Below are 20,171 nucleotides of genomic sequence, written 5' to 3'. Positions count from 1 at the left end.
AGGATGTCACCAATGAGCGCTGGCCGTGCTGAGGGGTGAGCGCGGAGCTTTGTGAGCACGGGAGGTGTGAGGGGACAGGAAAAGGCGCGGCGAGAGCTCGGCAGGGCGCTGAGTGTGGAGGGTGGCCATAGAGGCGGAAGGAGCCGCTCTGGCAGGCTCGGCCGCCATAGAGAGGAGAAACGCGGCCAATCAGAGCGCGCTGGTGGGGGGCGGCGCAGGCGCAGTGAGGCCGCGCCCTGTCTGGGTGCTGATTGGTGGAGCTCTGTAATGTCATCTCATTTACATAGCCACGCCTTTTTCCTGGCTATTTAAGCTAGGGGCGGTGCTTCCATGTTTTGATTTGCATGTAATTTGCATAATGGGCGGGGTTATGTGGCCTCAGGGGTCGTGCGAGTGCCGCCATTTTGAGTAGGGGCAAAAGTAAAGGGGAAATTTTGGGCGGGAAAAAGAGGGAATTTGAGGGAATTTGGGGAATTTTGGGAATTTTTGAGGGGGGAACTGGGGGGTTTTGTGGGGGTGACGCACGGGGGGATTGGGAGGGGTGCAGGGATTGACTGGGAATTACTGGGGGATTTTAGGGGGATTTTTTGGGGGGACATGGAGGATTTTTGTGGCGATTTTTTGGGATTTTGAGGAGATTCTGTGGCAATTTTGGGGGACGTTTTGAGGGGATTTTGAGGCATTTTTTTTTGGATTTTGAGGTGATTTGGTGGCGATTTTTGAGGGGATTTTGAGGAAAATTTTTTTGGATTTTGAGGTGATTTTGTGGCGATTTTTGTGGTATTTTGAGATGATTTTGAGGTGATTTTTGGGGGGGGTTTGAGGTGATTTTGTGGCAATTTTTGAGGGGATCTTGAGGCAATTTTTGAGGGATTTTGAGGTGATTTTGTGTCGGTTGTTTTTTTTTTTATTATTTTGAGGTGATTTTTTCTGCTTTTTGGGGCGCCCCACCCTTATTTTTTAATGTGTGTATCCCATCAACGCATCACAGATTTTTGCCTTTATTTGAATTTGCAGCTCCATTTTATTGTGCTCACAGTTTAAATCAACAAAGATCCCAAAGTTTATTTTTGGACGGAGGAATCTCCAAATTTATTGAAAATTGGGGAGAATAAATAAAATAAATTTATTTCTCTCCCGCCGCCCCCTCCCTTTCCAAGATGGCGCCCAGCATCTCCTCACACATCAGCAGCGCCCGCGCCACATGGAAACAACCTGAAAAAACGGGGCAAAAAGGGGGAAAAACGGGCAAAAACCGGCAAAACTGAGGGAAAACCCCCAGTTCTGAACGCCCCCTCCCCAAAAGCGGAGCCCCCAGACCCACCTTTGTAGGGCCCCCCCTTGATGGAAAGCGCCACGGAGCCGTCGCGGTTCAGGTACCCGAAGAATTCGCCGTGCTCGGGGTCACGGAACTGGGGGGGTTTGGGGGGGATTTGGGGAGGGGGGTTTGGGGTGAGACCCCCCTCAAAATGTGGGGGAGACCCCCCCACCATCCCACCAAAAAAAAAAAAAATTTAAAAAATTGGAGGTGCTAAAATTTTGTGGAGTGCGGGGAGCTCAGTGCCAGGATTAAAGGAGGTTTTGGGGTTTCTCCTCCTAAAATGGGGACCCCTCCCCAAATTAGGATTATTTGGGACCCCCACCCTAAATTAGGGACCTTTTGGGAGCCCCCTAGATCCCAAATTCCTCAGGACCCTCCTCCCAAAACCCCAAATTCCCCCTCAGGATCGCTCAAATTCCCCTCCCAAAACCCCAAATTTCTCCCCAGAACCCCAAAGACCCCAAATTGTCCCCCCAAAACCTCCAGGAACCCCCCCAAAAAATCTCCAAGATCCCAAACTTCCCCCCAGGACCCCAAGTTTATCCCAGGATCCCAAAATTTCCCCCTTTTTTCACCCAAAAAAACCCCAAAATCTCCTCTGGACTCCCCCAAAACCTCAATTTCCCTCTCCAGGGACCCCCAAAAGTCCCCAAATTTCTCCAAAATTCCCCAAATTTTCCTCCCAGGACCCCAAACTTGTCCCAAATTCCCCTTTTTTTCCCCCCAAAGCCACAAATTTCTCCCTAAATCCCCTCAGGACCCCCCAAACCCCCAATTTTCCTTCTGAAGCACCCCCAAAAACCCCAATTTTCCCCCAAAATCCCCTCAGGACCTCCCCCCAAACCCCAAAAATCCCCCAAACTTCCCCCCAGAATCCCAAATTTCTCCTTTTTTTTTCCCCAAAAACCCCGAATTTCCCCCCAAAATCCCCTCAGGACCCCTCCAAAACCCCAATTTCCCTCCTCAGGGACCCCCAAAAATCCCACAATTTTTCCAAAATTCCCCAAATTCCCCCCAAATTTTCCCCCCACGACCCCAAACTTGTCCCAGGACCCCCCAAATTCCCCTTTTTTCCCCCCAAATTTTCCCCCCAAATCCCCTCAGGACCCCCCAAAACCCCAATTTCCCTCCTCAGGGACCCCCAAAAATCCCCAAATTTCCCCAAATTTCCCCAAATTTCCCCAAAATCCCCCGAATTTGCCCCAGCCCCACCTTGTCGAAGGTGAACTGGGCGAGCTGCAGGAACTGGGAGATCAAACTGGGCTGGGGCTGGAAAAGGTGAGCGGCCAAAAGGGCAACCATGGCCTCCAGGTGTGGCCACCAGAGCTTCATGGACCACTCCAGCTGGGAATTGGGGAGAAAACACGGGATTTTGGGAAAAAATAGACAAAATTTGGGGAAAAAAATGGGTTAAAATGGGTAAAAAATGGGTTAAAATGGGATAAAAATGGGGAAATTTGGGGTCCCGTGGCCTCCAGGTGTGGCCACCAGAGCTTCATGGACCACTCCAGCTGGGATTTGGGGAGAAAAAATGGAATTTTGGGAAAAAAATGGTTAAAAATGGAGAAAAAATGGTTAAAAATGGGTTAAAATGGGCTAAAATGGGAAAATTTGGGGTGAAAAAGGGGGAAATTTGGATTAAAAAAGGGAAATTGGGGTCCCATGGCCTCCAGGTGTGGCCACCAGAGCTTCAGGGACCACTCCAGCTGGGAATTGGGGAGAAAAAATGGAATTTTGGGAAAAAAAATGGGGAAAATGGTTAAAAATGGGAAAATTTGGGATAAAAATGGGATAAAAAGGGGAAATTTGGATTTAAAAAAGGGAAATTGGGGTCCCATGGCCTCCAGGTGTGGCCACCAGAGCTCCATGGACCACTCCAGCTGGGATTTGGGGAGAAAAAATGGAATTTTGGGAAAAAATGGGGAAAAAAATGGTTCAAAATGGGTTAAAACAGTGAAAAAATGGGAAAAAATTGGGGGAAAATGGGGAAATTTGGGATAAAAAAAGGGAAAATGGGGTCCCATGGCCTCCAGGTGTGGCCACTCCAGCTGGGTTTGGGGAGAAAAAAATGGGAATTAATGAATTTTTGGGGTTCCCTGTGTGACTTTTGGGATTCTCAGGTGTGAATTTGGGGGTTCCCAGGTGAGATTTTTTAGGGTTTTGGTGATTTTTTGGGGTTACCTGGATGCAATTTTCAGCATTTTCAAGTTCCCCAGGTGTGGATTTTTGGGGATTTTTTTGGTTTTTGGGTTCCCAGGTGTGAATTTGGGGTTCCCAGGTGAGATTTTGGGGTTCTGGGTGGGATTTTTTTGGTTTTTGATGAATTTTTGGGGTTCCCAGGTGCGATTTTTTGTGTTTTGAGGTTTCTGGGTGGGTTTTTTTGGGGATTTTTTTTGGATTTTTTGTGGTTTTGGGTTCTGGGTGGGGATTTTTGGGTTCCCAGGTGAGATTTTGGGGTTTTTTTATGAATTTTGGTGTTTCCGGGTGGAATTTTTGGGTTCCCAGGTAGGATTTTTTTCTGTTTTTTCTAATGTTTTGGGTTCCCAGGTGAGATTTTTGGGGTTACCTGTGTGGGACAGTGCCCATCAGCATCCAGGAATGAGAAGAGCCCCCCGTGCTGGGGGTCCCAGGTGAGAATTTTGGGTTTTTTTATGAATTTTGGCGTTTCTGGGTGGAATTTTTGGGTTCCCAGGTGGGATTTTTGGGGGGATTTTTTTGGGATTTTTTGTGTTTTGGGATTCCCAGGTGTGAATTTGGGGTTACCTGTGTAGGACAGTGCCCATCAGCATCCAGGAATGAGAAGAGCCCCCCGAGCTGGGGGTCCCAGGTGAGATTTTGGGTTTTTTATGAATTTTGACGTTTCCGGGTGGGATTTTTGGGGGATTTTTTTGGGATTTTTTGTGTTTTTGGGTTCTGGGTGGGGATTTTTGGGTTCCCAGGTGAGATTTTGGGGTTACCTGTGTAGGACAATGCCCATCAGCATCCAGGAACGAGAAGAGCCCCCTGAGCTGGGGGTCCCAGGTGAGATTTTTTAGGTTTTTGGTGAATTTTGGGGTTTCCAGGTGGAATTTTTGGGGGATTTTTTTGGGATTTTTTATGTTTTGGATTCCCAGGTGAGATTTTTGGGGTTACCTGTGTAGGACAATGCCCATCAACATCAGGAAGGAGAAGAGCCCCCCGAGCTGGGGGTCCCAGGTGAGATTTTGGGGTTTTTTTATGAATTTTGGCGTTCCCATGTGGGATTTTTGGGGGGATTTTTTTGGGATTTTTTGTGTTTTTGGGTTCCCAGTGAGATTTTTGGGGTTACCTGTGTAGGACAGTGCCCATCAGCATCCAGGAATGAGCAGAGCCCCCCGTGCTGGGGGTCCCAGGTGAGATTTTGGGGTTTTTTATGAATTTTGGGGTTTCCGGGTGGGATTTTTTGGGGGGATTTTTTTGGGATTTTTTGTGTTTTTGGGTTCTGGGTGGGGATTTTTGGATTCCCAGGTGTGAATTTGGGGTTACCTGTGTAGGGCAGTGCCCATCAGCATCCAGGAAGGAGAAGAGCCCCCCGAGCTGGGGATCCCAGGTGAGATTTTCGGGTTTTTGGTGAATTTTGGGGTTTCCAGGTGGGATTTTTTGGGGATTTTTTTGGGATTTTTTGTGGTTTTGGATTCCCAGGTGAGATTTTTGGGGTTACCTGTGTAGGACAGTGCCCATCAGCATCCAGGAAGTAGAAGAGCCCCCCGAGCTGGGGGTCCCAGGCGGGAATTTTGGGTTTTTTTATGTATTTTTGGGGTTCCCAGGTGCGATTTTTTGTGTTTTGGGGTTTCCGGGTAGGATTTTTGGGGGGATTTTTTGGGATTTTTTGTGTTTTTGGGTTCTGGGTGGGGATTTTTGGGTTCCCAGGTGTAAATTCGGGGTTACCTGTGTAGGACAATGCCCATCAACATCCAGGAATGAGAAGAGCCCCTCGTGCTGGGGGACAGGTGTGAATTTTGGGGGTTTCCAGGTGAGATTTTTTGTGTTTTTGATGAATTTTGGGGTTCCCAGGTGGGATTTTTTTGGGTTTTTTTGTGGTTTTGAGTTCTGGGTGGGGATTTTTGGGGTTACCTGTGTAGGACAATGCCCATCAGCATCCAGGAAGTAGAAGAGCCCCCCGTGCTGGGGGTCCCAGCCCCATTTCAGGGGTCCCTCCAGCAGCGCCGTCACCGCCCGCGCCCCCAGCTCGGCGTCCCCGCGGCGCTGACAGAACTGCAGCAGCAGCCAGGCCCCCTCCAGGGCGTGCCCTGGGGTCCCCAACAGCCAGGGAGGGGAAATTTGGGGAGAAACGGGGGGAAAATGGGCAAAGAGAGAGAAAAAAAGTGAAAAAACAGCAAAAAATTGGGGTTTTCTAGTCCAAAATTGGGGGGTTTTAGCCCAAAATTGCGATTTTTTTAGATTAAAATTGGGATTTTTTAGCCTAAAATTGAGTTTTTTTAGACTAAAATTGGGGGGTTATAGCCCAAAATTGGAGGGTTTTAGATTAAAATTGGGATTTTTTAGATTAAAATTGGGATTTTTTAGATTAAAATTGGGGTTTTTTAGCCCAAAATTGGGATTTTTTAGCCCAAAATTAGGATTTTTTAGATTAAAACTGGGAGTTTTTCAGCCCAAAATTGGGATTTTTCAGCCTAAAATTGGGGGTTTTTAGCCTAAAATTTGGATTTTTTTAGATTAAGATTGGGATTTTTTAGCCCAAAATTGGGGAGGTTTTAGCCCCTATTTGGGGGTTTTTAGACTAAAATTAGGGGGGTTTAGATTAAAATTGGGATTTTTTTAGATTAAAATTGGGATTTTTTTAGCCTAAAATTGGGATTTTAGCCCAAAATTTTGATTTTTTTTTAGATTAAAATTGGGATTTTTTTAGCCCAAAATTGGGTTTTTTTAGCCTAAAATTGGGATTTTTTAGCCCAAAATTGGGTTTTTTTAGCCTAAAATTGGGGGGTTTTAGATTAAAATTGGGATTTTTTTAGCCTAAATTTGGGTGTTAGGGGCCCAGAAATTGGGGGAAATGACTCAAAAAGGGGAGATCCCAAAATTTTGGGGGGGTGGGAGCAGCAAATTGGGGAAAGAGAGGGAAATGGGGAAAAAAAAGTGAAAAAAAACAGCAAAAAATTGGGGTTTTTTAGCCCAAATTTGGGATTTTTTAGATTAAAACTGGGAGTTTTTCAGCCCAAAATTGGGATTCTTCAGCCTAAAATTGGGGGTTTTTAGCCTAAAATTTGGATTTTTTTAGATTAAGATTGGGATTTTTTAGCCCAAAATGGGGAGGTTTTAGCCCCTATTTGGGGGTTTTTAGACTAAAATTAGGGGGGTTTAGATTAACACTGGGATTTTTTTAGATTAAAATTGGGGGTTTTTTAGCCTAAAATTGGGATTTTAGCCCAAAATTTTGATTTTTTTTAGATTAAAATTGGGGGTTTTTAGCCCAAAATTGGTTTTTTTTAGCCTAAAATTGGGGGTTTTTTTAGACTAAAATTGGGATTTTTTTAGCCTAAAATTGGAGGGTTTTAGCCCAAAATTGTTTTTTTTTAGCCTAAAATTGGGGGTTTTTTTTAGCCTAAAATTGGGGGTTTTTTTAGATTAAAATTGGGATTTTTTAGACTAAAATTGGGGGGGCTTTCAGCTTAAATTGGGGGTTAGGAGCCCAGAAATTGGGGGAAATGACTCAAAAAGGGGAGATCCCAAAATTTTGGGGGGGTGGGAGCAGCAAATTGGGGAAAGAGAGGAAAATGGGGAAAAAAAAGTGAAAAAAAATAGCAAAAAATTGGGATTTTTTAGCCCAAAATTGGGATTTTTTAGATTAAAACTGGGAGTTTTTCAGCCCAAAATTGGGATTTTTCAGCCTAAAATTGGGGGTTTTTAGCCTAAAATTTGGATTTTTTTAGATTAAGATTGGGATTTTTTAGCCCAAAATTGGGGAGGTTTTAGCCCCTATTTGGGGGTTTTTAGACTAAAATTAGGGGGGTTTAGATTAAAATTGGGATTTTTTTAGATTAAAATTGGGATTTTTTAGATTAAAATTGGGATTTTAGCCCAAAATTTTGATTTTTTTTTAGATTAAAATTGGGATTTCTTTAGCACAAAATTGGGTTTTTTTAGCCTAAAATTGGGAAATTTTTTAGACTAAATTTGGGATTTTTTTTGCCTGAAATTGGGGTTTTTAGCCCAAAATTGGGGTTTTTTAGCCCAAAATTTTGATTTTTTTTAGATTAAAATTGGGAAGTTTTTTAGCCCAAAATTGGGTTTTTTAGACTAAAATTGGGAATTATTTTAGACTAAAATTGGGAATTTTTTTAGATTAAAATTGGGATTTTTTTTGCCTAAAATTGGGGTTTTTAGCCCAAAATTGGGGGTTTTTAGACTAAAATTGGGGGTTTTTAGATTAAAATTGGGATTTTTTAGCCTAAATTTGGGGGTTAGGAGCCCAGGAATTGAGGGGGAAATGACTCAAAAAGGGGAGATCCCAAAATTTTGGGGAGGTGGGAGCAGCAAATTGGGGAAAGAGAGGAAAATGGGGAAAAAAAGTGAAAAAAAACAGCAAAAAATTGGGATTTTTTAGCCCAAAATTGGGGTTTTTTAGATTAAAACTGGGAGTTTTTCAGCCCAAAATTGGGATTTTTTAGCCTAAAATTGGGAATTTTTTTAGACTAAATTTGGCATTTTTTTTGCCTAAAATTGGGTGTTTTTTTAGACTAAAATTGGGAATTTTTTTAGACTAAAATTGGGATTTTTTTAGCCTAAAATTGGGGGGTTTTAGCCCAAAATTGGGATTTTTTAGCCTAAAATTGGGAATTTTTTTAGACTAAATTTGGGATTTTTTTTGCCTAAAATTGGGGGTTTTTTAAGACTAAATTTGGGATTTTTTTTGCCTAAAATTGGGGATTTTTAGCCCAAAATTGGGTTTTTTTAGCCTAAAATTGGGAATTGTTTTAGACTAAAATTGGGAATTTTTTTAGACTAAAATTGGGAATTTTTTTAGATTAAAATTGGGATTTTTTTTAGCCTAAAATTCGGGGGTTTTAGCCCAAAATTGGAGGGTTTTAGACTAAAATTGGGATTTTTTTAGATTAAATTGGGAATTAGGAGCCCACGAATTGTGGGGGAAATGACTCAAAAAGGGGAGATCCCAAAATTTTGGGGAGGTGGGAGCAGCAAATTGGGGAAAGAGTGAAAAAAATGGGGAAAAAAAGCAAAAAATTGGGGAAAAATAGCAAAACATGGAAGTTTTTTTTAGCCTAAAATTGGGGTTTTCCCCCCAGACCCCCTCCCCAAATTGGGGTCCCCCCCAAAAATCGAGCTCCAACCCCTCAAAATCGGGATCAACACCCCAAAAACTGGGATCCAAACCCCTCAAAATTTGATTTAAACCCCCCAAAAATCAGGATTTCCCCCCAAAACCCCCTCCCCAAATTGGGGTTTCCCCCCAAATCAAGGTTCCAACCCCCCCAGCCCCCTCCCCAAATTTGGGATTTCCCCCCAAAATTTGGTTCAAACCCCCCAAAATCAGGATTTCCCCCAAATCGGGGTCCCAACCCCCCAAATTGAGGATTTCCCCCTCAAGCCCCCTCCCCAAATTGGGGGTTCCCCCCCCAAATCAAGCTCAACCCCCCCCAAAATCGGGGTCCAACCCCCCCAGCCCCCTCCCCAAATTGGGATCAAAGCCCCCAAAATGAGGATTTCCCCCCAAAACCCCCTCCCCAAATTGAGGTTCTCCCCCAAAAATTTGGTTCAAACCCCCCAAAATCGGCATCCCCCTCCCCAAATTGGGGGTTCCCCCCCAAATCAAGGTTCCAACCCCCCAAAATCGGGGTCCAATCCCCCCAGCCCCCTCCCCAAATTGGGGTTCCCCCCCCAAACTTGGTTTAAATCCCCTAAAATCAGGATTTCCCCCCCAAAATCGGGGTCCCCCTCCCCAAAATTGGGATCAATCCCCCCCCAAATCAATGTTCCCACCCCCAAAATCGGGGTCCCACCCCCCAAGCCCCCTCCCCAAATTCCCCCCCTCCTCACCAGGGTTCATCAGGCGCCCGAGGCTCCCGGGCAGCTCCTCCCCCTCGGGGCTGACGTTCTCCAGCACCACCGAGTCCCCCCTCTGCACCCCAAAAACGGGGGGGGACCCCGGTCAGGGGGGGACCCCAAATATGGGGGGGGAAATTTGGGGTCTGGGGGTCCCAGGAGGGGATTTTGGGGGGAGAAATTTGGGGTCTGGGGGTCCCAGGAGAGGATTTTTGGGGTTCTGGGGTTGGATTTTTTGGGGTCTGGGGGTCCCAAGGGGTATTTTTGGGATTCTGGGGTTGGATTTTTTGGGGTCTGGGGGTCCCAAGGGGTATTTTTGGGATTCTGGGGTTCGATTTTTGGGGTTCTGGGGGTCCCAAGGGGGATTTTTGGAGTTCTGGGATTGGATTTTTGGGGTCTGGGGATCCCAGGGGGAGAAATTTGGGGTCTGGGGGTCCCAGGAGGGGATTTTTGGGGTTCTGGGGTTGGATTTTTTGGGGTCTGAGGGGTCCCAGGGGGGATTTTTGGGGTTCTGAGGGTCCCGGGGGGGGATTTTTGGGGGTCCCAAGGGGAGAAATTTGGGGTTTGGGGGTCCCAGGGGTTGGATTTTTGAGTGTTGGGGGTCCCAGGAGAGGATTTTTGGGGATCCCTGGGAGAGAAATTTGGGATTTGGGGGTCCCAGTGGGGATTTGGGGGTTCTTGGTGGGGTTTGGGGGTCCCAGGGGGAGAAATTTGGGGTTTTTGGGGGTCCCAGGCTGTGGTTTTGGGGTCCCAGTGTATTTTTTGGAGTAATTTTTGGGGGTCCCAGTGCATTTTTTTTTGTCCCAGTGTGTTTTGGGGGGTCCCAGGCTGTTTTGGGGTGATTTTTGGGGGTCCCAGTGTATTTTTGGGGATCCCAGTGTATTTTGGGGTGATTTCTGGGGGTCCCAGGCTGGTTTTTTGGGGGTCCCAGTGTATTTTGGGGTGATTTCTGGGGGTCCCAGTGTATTTTTGGGGGTCCCAGTGTATTTTTGGGGTTTATTCGGGGGTCCCAGGCTGTTTTTGGGGGTCCCAATGTATTTTCTGGGGGTCCCAGGCTGTTTTGGGGTGATTTTTGGGGGTCCCAGGCTGTTTTTTGGGGTCCCAGTGTATTTTTGGGGGTCCCAGGCTGTTTTTTTGGGGGTCCCAGTGTATTTTGGGGTAATTTTTGGGGGTCCCAGTGTATTTTGAGGTAATTTTTGGGGATAACTTGGGGGTCCCAGTGTATTTCTGGGGGTCCCAGTGTATTTTTGGGGATCCCAGGGTATTTTTTGGGGGTCCCAGTGTATTTTTTGGATGTCCCAGTGTATTTTTTGGGGTCCCAGTGTATTTTTTGGATGTCCCAGTGTATTTTTTTGGGATCCCAGTGTATTTTTTAGGGTCCCAGTGTATTTTTTGGGGATCCCAGTGTATTTTTTGGATGTCCCAGGCTGTTTTTGGTGTATTTTTGGGGGTCCCAGTGTATTTTTTGGGGGTCCCATTGTATTTTGGGGTGATTTTGGGGGTCCCAGGCTGTTTTATTGGGAGTCCCAGTGTATTTTTGGGGTGATTTTTGGGGGTCCCATTGTATTTGGGGATAATTTTGGGGGTCCCAGTGTATTTTTTTGGGTCCCAGTGTATTTTGGGAGATAATTCGGGGGTCCCATTGTATTTTGGGGATAATTTTGGGGGTCCCAGTGTATTTTTTTGGAGTCCCAGTGTATTTTTGGGGTGATTTTTGGGATCCCAGTGTATTTTTTGGGGGTCCCAGTGTATTTTTGGGGTGATTTCTGGGGGTCCCATTGTATTTAGGGATAATTTTGGGGGTCCCAGTGTATTTTTTTGGGGTCCCAGTGTATTTTTGGGGTGATTTCTGGGGATCCCATTGTATTTTGGGGATAATTTTGGGGGTCCCAGTGTATTTTTGGGGCTCCCAGGCTGTTTTGAGGATAATTTTGGGGGTCCCAGTGTATTTTTGAGGTCCCAGTGTATTTTTTGGGGTCCCAGTGTATTTTTGGGGGTCCCACTCTGTATTTTGGGGGTCCCAGTGTATTTTTGAGGGTCCCACTCTGTATTTTTGTGGGTCCCATTGTATTTTGGGGTGATTTTGGGGGTCCCACTCTGTATTTTTGGGGTGATTTTTGGGATCCCAGTGTATTTTTTTGGGGTCCCAGTGTATTTGGGGATAATTTTGGGGGTCCCACTCTGTATTTTTGGGTACCTGCAGGTGCAGCAGCAGCTGCCGCGCCCCCCACTCCGCCATGGCCTCGGCCTCGGGGTCGGGGTCCCCCGGGGGGTCCCTGGGGTCCCCCAGGAGCTGCAGCCCCACCTTGAGCACCATCATGGGCTGGGCCAGCGCCTGCTGGGGAGGGGTCCCCGAGAACCGCGGGCGCCCCAGCTCCATGGGAGACCCCCGGGCCCAGCCCCACACGGCCAGAGCCCAGCCCCGAGCCCAGGCCTGCAACGGGAAATGGGGCTGGGGGCTTCAAGTGGGGAAATGGGGCTGGGGGGTCAGGGAAATGGGGCTGGGGGCTTCTCAGGGGGAAATGGGGCTGGGGGCTTCTCATAGGAAATGGGGCTGGGGGCTTCGGGGGGATAATGGGGCTGGGGGGGTCAGGGGAATAGGGTTGGGGGATCAGGGGAAATGGGGCTGGGGGCTTCTCATAGGAAATGGGGCTGGGGGCTTCGGGGGGATAATGGGGCTGGGGGCTTCGGGGGGATAATGGGGCTGGGGGCTTCAAGGGGGAGGGGGAATGGGGCTGGGGGATTCTCATGGGGAATGGGGCTGGGGGATCTGGGAAATGGGGCTGGGGGGGTCAGGGGGGAAAAATGGGGCTGGGGGCTTCAAGGGGGAGGGGGAATGGGGCTGGGGGATCAGGGGAAATGGGGCTGGGGGTCAGGGGAATGGGGGATCAGGGAAATGGGGCTGGGGGCTTTGGGGGGGATAATGGGGCTGGGGGGTCAGGGGAATGGGGGATCAGGGGAAATGGGGCTGGGGGCTTCAAGAGGGAGGGGGAATGGGGCTGGGGGATCAGGGAAATGGGGCTGGGGGCTTCGGGGAAATGGGGCTGGGGGAATTCTCATGGGGAAATGGGGCTGGGGGATCAGGGGGGATAATGGGGCTGGGGGGGTCAGGGGAAATGGGGGATCAGGGGAAATGGGGCTGGGGGCTTCAAGGGGGAGGGGGAATGGGGCTGGGGGATTCTCATAGGGAAATGGGGCTGGGGGATCAGGGGAAATGGGGCTGGGGGCTTCGGGGGGATAATGGGGCTGGGGGGTCAGGGGAATAGGGTTGGGGGATCAGGGAAATGGGGCTGGGGGCTACTCATGGGGAAATGGGGCTGGGGGGTCAGGGGAAATGGGGGATCAGGGAAATGGGGCTGGGGGCTTTGGGGGTAATATGGGGCTGGGGGAAATGAGGCTGGGGCTTCTCCTAGGGAAATGGGGCTGGGGGGAAATGGGACTGGGGGAAATGGGGCTGGGGGCTTCAAAGGGGGAGGGGAAATGGGGCTGGGGGCTTCTCATGGGGAAATGGGGCTTCAAGGGGAAATGGGGCTGGGGGATCAGGGAAATGGGGCATCAGGGGAAATGGGGCTGGGGGCTTCAGGGGGAAGCATGGGGCTGGAGGATCAGGGAAATGGGGCTGGGGGCTTCAGGGGGAAGCATGGGGCTGGGGACTTCTCATAGGAAATGGGGCTGGGGGCTTTGGGGGGAAAAATGGGGCTGGGGGATCAGGGAAATGGGGGATCAGGAGAAATGGGGCTGGGGGATCAGGGAAATGGGGCTGGGGGCTTCGGGGGGAAACATGGGGCTGGGGGCTCAGGGAAATGGGGCTGGGGGGTTCTCAGGGAGAGGGAAAATGGGGCTGGGGGGTCAGGGATATAGGGCTGAGGGCTTCTCATAGGAAATGGGGCTGGGGGATTCTCAGGGGGAGGGGAAATGGGGCTGGGGGCTTTTCATGGGGAAATGGGGCTGGGGGCTTCAGGGAAATGGGGCTGGGGGATCAGGGTGGGTCCTGGAGATGTTTTTGTGGTTCAGGGTTATTTTGGGGAGGGGTCCCGGTGTTATCATTTAATTAGGGGAGGGGTCCCGGTGTTATTAATGAATTGGGGAGGGGTCTCAGTGAATTTGGGGAGGGGTCTCAGTGAATTAGGGGAGGGGTCTCACCCTGTACTTGCTCTCCCCCGTGGCCCTGCCCAGCTCGTCCAGCCCCAGTGCACAGAATGTTAATTGGGGAGGGGTCCCGGTGTTAGTAATGAATTGGGGAGGGGTCCCGGTGTTATAATTTAATTTGAGGAGGGGTCTCAGTTAATTGGGGAGGGGTCTCAGTGCTATAATTTAATTAGGGGAGGGGTCTCACCCTGTACTTGCTCTCCCCCGTGGCCCTGCCCAGCTCGTCCAGCCCCAGCGCACAGAACGTTAATTGGGGAGGGGTCCCAGTGTTATAATTTAATTTGAGGAGGGGTCTCAGTTAATTTGAGGAGGGGTCCCGGTGGTCTCAGTGAATTAGGGGAGGGGTCTCACCCTGTACTTGCTCTCCCCGGTCGCCCTCCCCAGCTCATGCAGCCCCAGTGCACAGAACGTTAATTGGGGAGGGGTCCCAGTGTTATCAGTTAATTGAGGAGGGGTCTCAGTTAATTTGAGGAGGGGTCCCAGGGGTCTCAGTGAATTAGGGGAGGGGTCTCAGTGCTATAATTTAATTAGGGGAGGGGTCTCAGTGAATTTGGGGAGGGGTCTCACCCTGTACTTGCTCTCCCCCGTGGCCCTCCCCAGCTCGTCCAGCCCCAGCGCACAGAACGTTAATTGGGGAGGGGTCCCAGTGTTATCAGTTAATTGGGGAGGGGTCCCGGTGTTATTAATGAATTGGGGAGGGGTCTCTGTTAATTGAGGAGGGGTCCCGGTGTTATAATTTAATTTGGGGAGGGGTCTCAGTGAATTAGGGGAGGGGTCTCACCCTGTACTTGCTCTCCCCGGTGGCCCTGCCCAGCTCGTCCAGCCCCAGCGCACAGAACGTTAATTGGGGAGGGGTCCCAGTGTTATAATTTAATTTGAGGAGGGGTCTCAGTTAATTGAGGAGGGGTCCCAGGGGTCTCAGTGAATTAGGGGAGGGGTCTCAGTGCTATAATTTAATTTGGGGAGGGGTCTCACCCTGTACTTGCTCTCCCCCGTGGCCCTGCCCAGCTCGTCCAGCCCCAGCGCACAGAACGTTAATTGGGGAGGGGTCCCGGTGTTATCAGTTAATTGGGGAGGGGTCTCGGTTAATTGGGGAGGGGTCCCGGTGGTCTCAGTGAATTAGGGGAGGGGTCTCACCCTGTACTTGCTCTCCCCCGTGGCCCTTCCCAGCTCGTCCAGCCCCAGCGCACAGAACGTTAATTGGGGAGGGGTCTCAGTTAATTGGGGAGGGGTCCCGGTGTTAGTAATGAATTGGGGAGGGGTCTCAGTTAATTAGAGGAGGGGTCTCAGTTAATTTGAGGAGGGGTCTCAGTGTTATTATTTAATTAGGGGAGGGGTCTCACCCTGTACTTGCTCTCCCCAGTCGCCCTCCCCAGCTCGTCCAGCCCCAGCGCACAGAATGTTAATTGGGGAGGGGTCCCAGTGTTATTAATGAATTGAGGAGGGGTCTCAGTTAATTGGGGAGGGTCTCAGTGCTATAATTTAATTAGGGGAGGGGTCTCACCCTGTACTTGCTCTCCCCCGTGGCCCTGCCCAGCTCGTCCAGCCCCAGCGCACAGAACGTTAATTGGGGAGGGGTCCCGGTGTTAGTAATGAATTGAGGAGGGGTCTCAGTTAATTTGAGGAGGGGTCCCGGTTAATTTGAGGAGGGGTCTCACCCTGTACTTGCTCTCCCCGGTGGCCCTGCCCAGCTCGTCCAGCCCCAGCGCACAGAACGTTAATTGGGGAGGGGTCCCGGTGTCATTAATGAATTGGGGAGGGGTCTCAGTTAATTGAGGAGGGGTCTCAGTGAATTAGGGGAGGGGTCTCAGTGCTATAATTTAATTTGGGGAGGGGTCTCACCCTGTACTTGCTCTCCCCGGTCGCCCTGCCCAGCTCGTCCAGCCCCAGCGCACAGAACGCTTCGCTGTAGAAGCTGCGCTGGAGCCGCTCGGGGCGCCCGTCCCGGCTCAGCGCGAACGCGGCGCGGGTGGAGCCCGCCTGGGGCCGCGCGTGGCTCTGCAGGAACTCCCCGGCTGCCAATTTGGGGCGAATTCGGGAGATTTTGGGCAAATTTGGGGGAATTTTGGGGGATTTTGGGTGTGGGAAAAAAACCCCAAAAAAAACCCCAAAGGGAAATCCCATAGAGATCAATGGGACAGCGCCGCGCGGTGGCCAAAGGGGGAATTGCAGGCGGGATTTGGGGCAAATTCGGGAGATTTTGGGGAAATTGGGGAGTGGAAAAATTGGAGAACTGCGCCCATAGGGATCAGGAACTGGAGCTGGGACTCCCCGCTGCGAATCTGGGGCGAATTCCCGCGATTTTGGGCAAATTTGGGGGATTTTGGGAGTTATAAAAAAAAACCCCAAAGGGAAATCCCATAGAGATCAATGGGGCAGCGCCGCGCGGTGGCCAAAGCGGGAATTGCAGAGGGGATTTGGGGGAAATTCAGGAGATTTTGGGAAATTGGGGAGTGGAAAAATTGGGGAGCTGCGTTCATAGGGATCTGGAACTGGAGCTGGAACTCCCCGGCTGCGAATTTGGGGCGAATTCGAGCGATTTTGGGCAAATTTGGGGGAATTTTGGGGGGATTTGGGAATGATTAAAAAAACCAAATGGGGAAATCCCATAGAGCTCAATGGGGCAGCGCCGCTCTGTGGCCAAAGGGGGAATTGCAGGCGTTGAAATCTGAGCGGATTTGGGGCAAATTCGGGAGATTTTGGGGAAATTGGGGAGTGGAAAAATTGGGGAGCTGCGCCCATAGGGATCAGGGGCTGGAGCTGGGACTCCCTGGCTGCGAATTTGGGGCGAATTCGGGAGATTTTGGGCAAATTTGGGCGAATTTTGGGGGGATTTGGGAATGATTAAAAAAACCAAACGGGGAAATCCCATAGAGATCAATGGGACAGCGCCGCGCGGTGGCCAAAGGGGGAATTGCAGGCGGGATTTGGGGCAAATTCGGGAGATTTTGGGGAATTGGGGAGTGGAAAAATTGGGGAGCTGCGTTCATAGGGATCAGGGACTGGAGCTGGAACTCCCTGGCTGCGAATTTGGGGGAAAATCGGGGATTTTGGGCAAATTTGGGGCGATTTTGGGAGTGGGAAAAAAACAAAAAATAAATTCGATGGGGAAATCCCATAGAGATCAATGGGACAGCGCCGCGCGGTGGCCAAAGGGGGAATTGCAGGGGGGATTTGGGGCGAATTCGGGAGATTTTGGGGAATTTCGGAGTGGAAAAAAGAGGGAACTGCGCCTATAGGGATCAGGAACTGGAGCTGGAACTCCCCGGCTAAGAATTTGGGGCGAATTCCCGCGATTTTGGGCAAATTTGGGGGATTTTGGGAGTGATAAAAAAAAAACCCAACGGGGAAATCCCATAGAGATCAATGGGACAGCGCCACGCGGTGGCCAAAGGGGGAATTGCAGGCGTGGAGATCTTAGGGGATTTGGGGCAAACTCGGGAGATTTTGGGAAATTTCAGGAGATTTGGGGGAATTTCAGGAAATTTGGGGAGTTTGGGGGGAAGGAAAAAAGGGGGAACTGAGCCCATGGGGGGCGATTTTTGGGGGGAGAATTTGGGCAAATCGGGGAATAGGGGAAAAAGGCGGAACTGCCCCAAAATGGGGAGGGGGAAAAGTGCCCCACACGTGCCTCGTGTCCCACCCCCCAAAACCCCCCGGCCCTGCCCCAAAACCCCCCCAAAACCCTCCGCCCCCCTCCCCATTTCCCCCCTATTATTCCCCTGACCCCTGCCCCATTTTCTGCCCCATGTCCCCCTATAATCCCCCCCATATCCCCCCGACCCCCGCCCCAATTCCCCCCATTTCCCCCTCCCCATTTCCCCCCATAACTCCCCAACCCCCTCCCCATTTCCCACCCCACATCCCCCCGCCCCCTCCTCATTTCCCCCCTCCCCACATCCCCCCAACCCCTCCCCATAACCTCCCCCATTTCCCCTCGCCCCCTCCTCATTTCCCTCCCCATTTCTCCCCCTATTTCCCCTCATCCCCTCCCCATATTTCCCCCCATAACCCCTCGACCCCCACCCCATTTTCCCCCTCCCCCCTCCCTATTTTCCCCTCCCCATTCCCCCCCACATCTCCCCACGCCCCCTCCCCATTCCCCCCCTATTCCCCACCATTTCCCACCCCATTTCTCCCCGACCCCCGCCCCATATTTCCCCCCATATCTCCCCCACATGCCCCCGCCCCCTCCCCATTTCCCCTCCCCATTTCCCCCCCCGCCCCCTCCCCACCTTTCCGCGCCGCCTGGATCAGCTCGGGCCGGCGGAACCGGGGCACGGTTCGGTACAGGCGGGAATAGACCCAGATCTGGGGAATTTGGGGGAGTTCAGGGGGGTCTCAGGGAAATTTGGGGGGGTTCAGGGGGGTCCCTGCAGCCCCCCAGACCCCTCCCCACGCCCCCCGCCCCCCCCCGGACCTGCCGGCCCTGCATCCACACGAACTTGGTGTCGTCGTAAACGGAACCGTCGCGACTGAGGCAGGAGAAGAAACCCCTGGGGGGGACACAGGGGATTTGGGGAGGGGGATTTGGGGGTCCCGGGGGGATTTAGGGGGGAATTTGGGGATCCCAGGAACTCTTTAGGGGGGATTTGAGGGTCCCGGGGGGGTTTGGGGGAAAATTTGGGGGTCCCAGGGGGGATTTAGGGGAGATTTGGGGGTCCCAGGGGGGGGATTTGGGGGTCCCAAGGACTCTTTAGGGGAATTTGGGGGTCCTGGCTGTGCCCTGTGGGAATTGTGGGAGGCACTTGGGGGTCCCCTGTGGGAATTTCGGGGTCCCTGGGTGTCCCTGAGGTAGTTTTGGGGATCCTTGGGCTGTTTCTGGGGGTCCTCGCTTGGTTTTGGGCTGTTTTTGGGGGGTCCCCGGGCAGTTTTTGGGGGTCCCAGCTCTTTTTTGGGGCTGTTTTGGGGGGTCCCAGGCAGTTTTGGGGCTGTTTTTGGGGGGTCCCTGGGTGTATTTAGGGCTGTTTTTGGGGGTCCCGGCAGTTTTTGGGGGTCCCTGGGTGTATTTTGGGGTCCCAGCTGTTTTTTGGGGCTGTTTTGGGGGTCCCTGGGCAGTTTTTGGGGGTCCCTGGTTGTTTTTGGGGGTCCCTGGGTGTATTTTGGGGTCCCTGGGTTTATTTGGGGTTTATTTCGGGGGTCCCTGGGCAGTTTTTGGGGTCCCACCCGTGCTCGGGGTCGTGCGAGTGCCGCTCCCAGAACTCCACGGCCGCGTCCAGCTCAGCCCCGATGCGGCCGCGCCAGGCCCGGAGCTGCTCCATGCCTGGGGAGGGGGCGCAGACCCCAGACCCACAAATAACCCACAGACACAAACGTGGGACCCCAGACCCACAAATAACCCACAGACACAAACGTGGGACCCCAGACCCACAAATAACCCACAGACACAAACGTGGGACCCCAGACCCACAAATAACCCCCTAGGACCCACAAATACCACCCTAGAGCCACCCACGGGACCCCCAGACCCACAGAGCCTCCTGTGGGGACCCCAGACCCACCCGTGGGATCCCCAAACCCAGCCATGGGACCCCAGACCCACAAATAATCCCCATGGGACCCCCAGATCCCCCCCAGACCCACAGAAACACCCCCAGAGCTGCCCGTGGGACCCCAGACCCACAAACATCCCCCCCGGGACCCCCAGATCCCCCCCATGAGACCCCAGACCCACAGAAACACCCCCAGACCCACCCGTGGGACCCCCCAGACCCAGCCATGGGACCCCCAGATCCCCCCTCAGACCCCCCCGGGGGTCCCCAAAATCCCCCCCAGATCCCCCCAACCCTGGGGGTCTCCTCAGCCCCCCCAGACCCCTTTTGGGGTCCCCAAATCCGCCCCCTCCCCTCCCCCCCCACCCGGACCCACCGCGGCCTCTGCCCAGTCACGAGACCTCGCGACAAAGCCCCGCCCCCTTCCTGGCCACGCCCCTTCCTTAACCCCGCCCATCGCGACATGGCCACGCCCCCAGACCCAAATTTGGGGGGGTTTAAAGGGGTTGGAGTCCCTGAGATCCCCCAGACCCAAATTTGGGGGGGTTTAAAGGGGTTGGAGCCCCCCTAAAAACCCCCAGACTCAAATTTTGGGGGGGGGTTCAAAGGGGCTGGAGCCCCCTGAGAACCCCCAGACCCAAATTTGGGGGCGTTTAAAAGGGCTGGAGCTCCTCCAAAAACCCCCAGACCCAAATTTGAGGAAGGCTCAAAGGGGTTGGAGCCCTCCAAAAAAACCCCCAGACCCAAATTTGGGGGGGCTCAAAGGGGTTGGAACCCCCTGAGATCCCCCAGACCCAAATTTGGGGGGGCTCAAAGGGGCTGGAGCCCCCCATAAACCCCCAGACCCAAATTTGGAAAGGGTTCAGATGGGCTGAAGCCCCCCCAAAAACCCCCAGACCCAAATTTGGGGGGGGATTCAAAAGGGTTGGAGCCCTTCAGAAACCCCCAGACCCAAATTTGGGGGAGTTCAAAGGGGCTGAAGCCCCTCCAAAAACCCCCAGACCCAAATTTCATGGCGTTCAAAGGGGTTGGAGCCCCCTGAGATCCCCCAGACCCAAATTTGGAGAGGGTTCAGAGGAGCTGGAACCCCCTGAGATCCCCCAGAACCAAATTGGGGGGGCTTCAAAGGGACTGGAGCCCCTCCAGAAACCCCCAGACCCAAATTTGGG

At 51.8% G+C, this 20,171-nt stretch overlaps 1 protein-coding gene across 2 annotated transcripts; it reads right to left on the bottom strand.

Moving 5' to 3' along the window:
- Positions 1–985: 985 nt before the first annotated feature.
- LOC117009273 (renin binding protein) lies at positions 986–19,470 on the bottom strand. 2 transcript variants are annotated; one of them, XM_033083505.1, is made up of 10 exons: positions 19,379–19,470; positions 18,677–18,787; positions 17,931–18,006; positions 17,746–17,821; positions 15,353–15,525; positions 9,356–9,437; positions 5,414–5,589; positions 2,534–2,665; positions 1,325–1,412; positions 986–1,215 (listed from the first exon to the last, which is right to left on the bottom strand). In XM_033083505.1, the coding sequence occupies exons 1-10, from the start codon at positions 19,465–19,467 to the stop codon at positions 1,127–1,129; spliced, it is 1,092 nt and encodes a 363-aa protein (XP_032939396.1). In that variant the 5' UTR covers positions 19,468–19,470; the 3' UTR covers positions 986–1,126. The 2 variants fall into 2 exon arrangements, with proteins under 2 accessions (XP_032939396.1, XP_032939397.1); XM_033083506.2 differs by having other exon boundaries at positions 18,677–18,773; positions 19,379–19,433.
- Positions 19,471–20,171: the final 701 nt, after the last annotated feature.

The sequence above is a fragment of the Catharus ustulatus genome, chromosome 32 (assembly GCF_009819885.2).
Source record: "Catharus ustulatus isolate bCatUst1 chromosome 32, bCatUst1.pri.v2, whole genome shotgun sequence".
Classification (NCBI taxonomy): domain Eukaryota; kingdom Metazoa; phylum Chordata; class Aves; order Passeriformes; family Turdidae; genus Catharus; species Catharus ustulatus.
This window is presented reverse-complemented; position numbering and strand designations above follow the sequence as displayed.